The sequence below is a fragment of the Trachymyrmex septentrionalis genome, unplaced genomic scaffold (genome assembly GCF_001594115.1).
Source record: "Trachymyrmex septentrionalis isolate Tsep2-gDNA-1 unplaced genomic scaffold, Tsep1.0 scaffold67, whole genome shotgun sequence".
Classification (NCBI taxonomy): Eukaryota; Metazoa; Arthropoda; class Insecta; order Hymenoptera; family Formicidae; genus Trachymyrmex; species Trachymyrmex septentrionalis.
In genome coordinates, this window is record NW_017305852.1 from 177313 (window position 1) to 184934 (window position 7622).

The 7622-nt window shown below is 31.9% G+C and overlaps 1 protein-coding gene across 5 annotated transcripts in view; it reads right to left on the reverse strand.

Moving 5' to 3' along the window:
• Positions 1–7622, reverse strand: part of LOC108753251 (GRAM domain-containing protein 1B-like) — a 40384-nt gene that overhangs the window by 2984 nt on the left and 29778 nt on the right. For 4 of the 5 annotated variants that reach the window (XM_018494681.1, XM_018494679.1, XM_018494680.1 and 1 more), the window contains exons 9-13: positions 6804–6925; positions 6533–6725; positions 4625–4849; positions 4227–4401; positions 4048–4168 (exon numbers count right to left, since the gene is read on the reverse strand). In XM_018494681.1, the coding sequence (XP_018350183.1) occupies positions 4048–4168; positions 4227–4401; positions 4625–4849; positions 6533–6725; positions 6804–6925 (836 nt within the window). The remainder of the gene's footprint in view (positions 1–4047; positions 4169–4226; positions 4402–4624; positions 4850–6532; positions 6726–6803; positions 6926–7622) is intronic. The other variant, XM_018494682.1, reaches the window with a different exon arrangement.

Below are 7622 nucleotides of genomic sequence, written 5' to 3' on the forward strand. Positions count from 1 at the left end.
ATGGACGCGCGCGCGCGCGCGCGCGCGCGCGCGCGCACACACACACACACACACACACACACACACCGCGACGCACGCACGTACACATGCGCAAACACACACATCACGCACACATATACATATAGAGAATTAAAGATGTATATGACAATTTTTTCTCATTTTCTCAAACTTGATTCTAGTAATAGTGAATTGTAAAAATTGTTCTTCCAATTTTTTCATGTTTTCTCATTATTATTCATTTTTGTATCGGACTGAAATGTTTCAAAAGGAAAAAGCTAATATGAATATATAATGAATATATTTCTTGTAATATAATAGTATACATATTTATATATATTTATTTATATATTTATATTGTTTATTAATATTTACATACATTCTGATATAAAATCTTTTTGTCGGGGTATGAGTTCTATTTGCTGGCAGTTTTTTATAATTTTCTGTTTTATTTCTATTTTTTCCTCTTTTTTCAAAAATTGTTTAATCAATATCTATCTTATCTTCACAAATTTTGTAATAAAATGTGTTATTATAACAATAATTTTACACATTTTATAACTTTTTTAATATTTCTATGTGTTAGCTTTGTTATATTAAATTATATTAAATTATATTAAATTATTCGTAATATAATATGATCTGTTAGTCGTTTCATGCGAGTACCCGTGCAATGCGGGTACTTATATAAACCATGAAGTGAGCATCTGTATGATGAATACTCGCGGAATCGCTCTTCATCCGTATACAACAAATGACTGACGGGTGCCCAGATTTCTGGATATATTCCAAGAACTAATTATTTTTGCTTATTCTTGCCGCACGTGATCAAACATGATCAAACGTGATCGAACGTTAATGTAGCTAAGTAATAAAGTATTTATCGTGGCAAAAGGCGGTTTTTTTTTATTCTCTTACAAACTGCATCGCGTCGCGGCAAGGGATTCTACCGGACTGTACTATAGTAAGCGGACTAAGTTACTATCTAGCAACCCCAGTGGATTTCGGACAATAAGGGAGTCACATGACACTATCGAATGCCATGGGCCTGATCTTGACAAAGGACATGATCCTGAATAAGAAATTTTAGTCGTCGGTCAAACTTGCGTAATGCTAATATTGGCGATACTATAACTTTCGAGCCTTATAATTCGAAAAGTACTCAATGAAAAATAACTATAGTGTATTGGAAAATTCTCGACATTTATCAGCTATTAAATTCTGGAATAAAAATGAGATTCTCCCTAAAAAAAGAGGATAAGAAAGAAAAAGAGAGAGAGAGGAAAAAAAGAAAAAAAAGATAGCGTGACCTCATCTTGATCTTGGCGACGCCACCTAAGGTCAAATTGATAAGATCTTTTTAAACCCTACAAGTTTTATCTGAACACTAACGATTGGACTTTATCCTGCGAAGATAAAAGGGTGATACGGTCTTAAACACCCGATATATAAAGAAGAGTGGGGTAAATTGAATCTATTTGCAGTTTTTGCTCTCTATAAAGTATAAAGTTCGATTAAGGCGTAAAACCGAAGGTGCGCCTGTTGGAAAGATCATTTAATTCCCTTCATTTTTGTTTGAGACCATTTTGACATAGGTCTCTCACCTGTGTTGAACTATAATGGAAAATATAAAAATACTTTGTCCGATTTGGAACTATTGATTTCAATTCGGACACTCCTATTTTTATGGATAGAATTTTAAAATATTTTAATGTGTTTTTATTGGTATTGAGTAAAACGAGCAATTTGACAAAGATAAAAATTTTATTCAGAAAAAAAATTATTGTCAGTTTGTTACCGACAGCAAAATAGATTTCAACCATTTCGCTTACGAATTTACTTTATGCCCTATTACATCCCTAGCTCCAAGTGATTGATCGATCAATATCGAATTAACATCGATCGACGTTGATCGATCAATCATTTTGAATTGGGCCGAAAAACCGGCTTACTCCCGATGTGTCTACAGTCTCTTACTATTCATTATAGACGACACTTTATACGTGGTTTACAATGGCAGTAGCAGTAGTGGATAAAGCTGTAAGAGTAAGAAATTGACCAATCACAATCGAATGAGAAGAATAATCGACTATGATTGGTCAATTTCTTACTCTTACCGTCCACTATCGTTGGTACACTTACCGTTGCTACTGCTTATTGTAGACCACATATTATGGTCATGGCGCACAAAAACTTACGGGAATAAGTAGCAAGGAAATCAACATGTTAGATTGACTACTGCTTACGTTATGGCCTTACGAACTTTGTAATCAATCAATTCGTTTACTGCTTACGGTTCAACTGCTTGTTTTTTTTGTGTGCCATGGTTTTTAAGCAAATTGGCTAATCACAATAGAGACTGTAAGGCTTTAAGGCTAGTAACAAATGTTACGATTTTCTTACTGCTTACGTCTCACTGGCTTACATTTTTGTATGTGCTATGGGTTTTAGTCGTACAAGTTGGCTGTTGGTCAACTTCACCGATTCACTGATAAAACTTAGGACTATAGACTCATTGTAGAATCAGCATAATAAACCGCACCTATTTTCCGATTTTCGATCCGGTTTTTGGTTCAAGTTTTTTAAACATTGGCTCTTGAATAATCACCTCATATTGAATCGTAACATCATAAGTGAGAAATGAAACGTTGATTTTTTTACATGCTATTCGTAGAGAATTAAGATGAAACAAAATGAGATCGCTGTAAAATACTTGTGGAAATGAGCCGAAACTATCCTTCCCCCGACAGCCAATAAATAGTTGAAAAAGGCTCGTTAAATGAAAATAGGCTATGTATGCATATTGAGTAAAAACTAGTAAACGCACTTTATGTGCTTTTTATGACTGACAGGGGAAATAAGGATAGTTTAGCCAATTTTTATAAATGTTTTACAGCTATTTCATTATTCATTTTATCCAAATTGTTTTTATTTACAAATGGCATGTAAGAAAAATCGACGTATTGCTTATATGGCACATTTCTCACCTATGATGGGTGTTTTCCAACAATGTACACAGATGACACAGTGTAACACTGTATCTTACATAAAGTGTTTCAAAGTGTGATACAGTGTTACACTGCTCGACATCAAAAAATCTAAATACGAGCGTGTAAAATATGTTAATGTTACTAATTTTTCAAAAAGTTATTTGGTAGCCGTATTTTGCAGTAAAACCATCAAAAATCGCCAATTCTGAAAAAATTATAACTTAAGTCTAAATAAGAATCATAAATCTATTATTGATACGCTAAATATAATCATAAGAATAAGAATAAAAAACTACAATGTATTTTGGTGTTACACTATGAAATTAACTGCGTTTTAACAAGTATCTTACTACTCAGTGAAACACAGTGTAATGTTCTGTAACCTAGCTGGAAAACAGCCGATGTCACGATTCAATATAACTGAAGTGACTACTCCGGAATTTCAAATGTTTTTATAAGAATTTTTTTATTTGGAGGAATTAGAAAATCCATAACCGCCATTTGGAACTCATTGGGATAGAAGCACACGCGCACGCATACATACACACGCACGCGTGCACGCGCACAAACTTTGCGAGAGAAAAGGTGCTTTTCATTTAGCAACACAAGTCGACACAAATATTGTTTTTTATAATTTAATAAGAAAGATACTTGTGTCAACTTGTATCATCGAATGAAAAGCACTTACTTACAACCACAAGCATTTCAAAATTTATGAATGGTAATGTTTACTTACACACACGCACGCGCGCGCGAGCACAGAATGCGGAAAAATTTAGATAAATTCAGAACTTATTTAATATTAAAATCTAACAAGAATTTAAAGAAGCATAAAAAATTACGTACATAATGTCTTTGTGTATATTATATTCGTATTATATAGATTCGTATTATTATATAGATCTAGATTTATAAAAATATATTTGTTTAATTAGATACAGTTGATATTATTTTGCATTTTAAAGTTCTTAATTTTTCAGATTTTTCCGCATATTTTGGTATTTTGTATCATTAAATTCATTATTCTATTTTTATATTATTGATTTTGTGTAAGCTTTACTTGTCTAAGCAATTGTGCAGCTGTGTGCAAAACCCTTTGCCATTTCCTCATTTCTACATTGTGCAAGCTTTCTTGCTGTTGCAAAAGATTAATCCAATCTTCTTCAGTTTTTGGCGTATTTCTGAAAGAGTTAGAAGACGTTAATAACATATATATAAAAAAGAATGCTATTTACATACATAAAAGAAATCGATATGTACTTGAGTACATGTAAATCCATAATGGTATACGCAGCAGCTTCTTCCAATCCCCATAGTTTGTAATACAACAAACCATTAATTACCATTAAACATAATACAGCGACTAGTAACATTGAACTGAGAATTATATTGGTATCGCTTCTAGTATTAATAGCTATGTGAAAGAAAAAAACACATGTAATTCAATTCACAATATACAGGGTGAATCTTAATTCATGTCCTAACATTTCATTATAGGAGATAATTTACCGATTACAACTGGAGAAAAAGCGTAAAAGAGAGTAAAATATTCATTTTCCATGATAAAACGTTAGGACACAAATTAAGATTCATTCTGTATATAACAAGTATAGTAGCAAAATATTGCATTATTTTACCGTGATTGTGCGACAAGTTAGAGGGAGAAATTTGATGATTCACAGATATGTGTTCGGAAGTATGTGTTTGCAATGCAGCGCCTACACCCGTCGCGCGTCGTCGTTTTCTCGTTTTTCTTTTTAAACCTCCACTTCCATTACCTTCTTCGCATTCCACTGTTAAGGCTTTTATTAAACTATTAAAATACTCTTCTAAGCCCGCCCAACAGTTCTTTTCCAACACACCTATTTTTTTTTAAAAACAGAATATGCCAGTTTATTTCTCATTATTTTGTCAATGTGTCGCATGTATCAACTATTTTAACATCTTAAAACAAAGAGCATTACAATTCAAGAAGTGCAAATTTTTGATAATATTCAAAAAATATATGTTTTTAATAAATTTCAATAAAAAATTGAAAAATTCAATCAAGTTTATAAGAAATTAATATATTTATGCACGGAAAAAAATTTCGGCTATAGCAGGCAGAAATATTCAGTTAGTTGAATTTCAGTTAGAGCAGCATGTAGCCTGTTCTCATTAATTAAAGCGTTGTTTACATTAATAAATGCTTTCGATTAGAGGAACTGAAATTTTCCGTTTCAAGTATGCTACCATCGTAGCGAACCATTATTCGTACAAAGTGTGCAAAATGAGGTGTAGTGAATTTTGACAAGAAACGATCTCTCTGTTTCTACAAATGAAAAGGTTTGACAGACGAATCCGGCGAGTTTGGCGCTTGATAGCAGCTTATGCCTCGCCCAATGTTAATAATATAAGTGAGTTACAGCTGCGTTGGTTAAAATTTTGACTAGTTTTTTATAAAATATAATCGATTATAACAATTGAGGTGTCGAAAAAATTATAAAGCCCGACGTTCACGATGTTAGAAATTAATCCGAGATCTCGGAAGAAAAAATTAACCAATCGCATTGGTCATGTAACTTTATTTCGACGAGTGGGTATCTAGGTGTTCGCTGTCGAGAAATTAAATGTTTAGGTGTTTGCCATCGAGAAATAAAGTGTTTAGGTGTTGTCTACATGTTCGCCATCAAGGAAGTGGATCTAGGTGTTTGCTGTCGAAGAAATGGGTGTCTACGTGTTCTCCGTCGAGGAAATGAGTGTCTAAATGTTCGCCGTCGAAGAATTAAATATCTAGATATTGTTCATATATCGGCCTTGCCGGATATATAGACAATATCTAAACACTTTATATATGGACGAGGAAGTGGGTATCTAAGTGTTCGCTATTGAGGAAGTGAGTGTCTAGATATTCGCTGTTGAAGAACTAAGTGTTTAGGTATTCGCTAGCTAAAGATAATCGAAAATTTATCTCCAGCAACTAAAACACTCGATAAGGCGAGCCATACTACATAGTTATTAAAAATGAGAGTGAATAGTCAAAGCGACAGAACGTCTGTTTCTTCTTACTATAAACATTCGTTATTATAATTGAGCTATAGTTGATACAAACTAAACTTTTACCAGAGGCAACATTAACATTTGGTTGAGATAAAATTCTTGCCTGAGTAGCCGAAAAAAATCTATCATAGGAATTTTTCTGTTCTTACCGAGTTTTCATCTGATCCCCAGAAAACAGAAAATTTCAGTTGTCATAACTAAAATTCAATTACACGAATCAAATTTTTTTTCCGTGTGTGCAAATTAATTATTATCATTACGACAAATTGATTAAAGATTATTTTCAGTGACCAATATCTAAGGTATAACAATAAAAAAAAATAGATAAGATTTCAGATAAGATATATGTATAATGCCAAATCTTATCCATGAAAATAACTTTTAAGTCCATAATTTTCAGGATCCCAATTCAATTTGTAATTTTCTAGGAACTTTTAAAAATCATAATACTCTTTTTCTCCAAATTGTGATTGATTTTTAACAATTATGTTAATTTTGAAACTTACTTTTCACAAAACCCCATACGCTCTTTTTATACTTAATTTGTGAGTAAATGATAAGACTTGTCTCGTTTTCGGAAATATTATTCATACAATAATGTGTTAAAACACTGAAAGAATCGGCGTAAGGTATACCGGCGTTAACGCTTTCTACATCGATACAATAAAGATGACCTGGTCTACTGCATGGTAACATCACCTGTGCATAATATTATATTTAAAAAGCAATAATGCACGCGAGAGATAAGCTATTACTAAGACTGAATTTCATTTTTACCTGCGTTTCTGTAATTTGAGAAGTTCTTGGACCAATATTTTGAGTTAAGGACATCGTATATGAAAGGGTTCTCATTTTTTGACCAGTTTGATTGTTTTGTGTCCACGCAGATTGTATTAAATCTAATAAGTGAAAACATTAGAAACAGGTGATAATAAATTTACATTTATAGCAGATAATGTGTATATACATATATATATCACGATTAAGTAGTTAAAACGTTAAAAGTTAAAAAAAAGTTCATAACTTTAAATTTAGTTAATTTTAAATGCATTAATTTTTAACTTAATTTAGTTACTTTTAAACTTGAGTTTATTAACTTTTTAAAATTAATTAAAAATTTTTCTCTCTTAAAGCTAATATTTTTTTCTATAAAATCTTAAACATTAGAGAATTAATTTAGAAAAAGATCAATAAATTTACGATTAGAGACTTTATAATAAGAGTCACACCATACGGTAGCCAGTTTTTCTTGGCTCGCTAGGTTTTGTCAATTCCGCTTATATTTGAATCACGCTAGTTTTAGATGTCATAAATGTACGTTATATTTCAGCAACTTAAATATGAAATGAGCCTTAGATGAAGAATTATTGTAAGTGATGCATATCCACCTATTTTCTAAATTTTTATGTATATTTTTTGTAACAAATATCTAGTTGTAAACATGTGTGAACAGTCGTTTCAGTAAAAGAAAGTTAGATAAAGGTTAAAGAGAGATAATGCAAATATACAGTACCCTCCATAAATTTGGGAACACCCTACATTTTACAGGAAAGCCATTACATGACAGCGATCTATACATATATATATATATATATA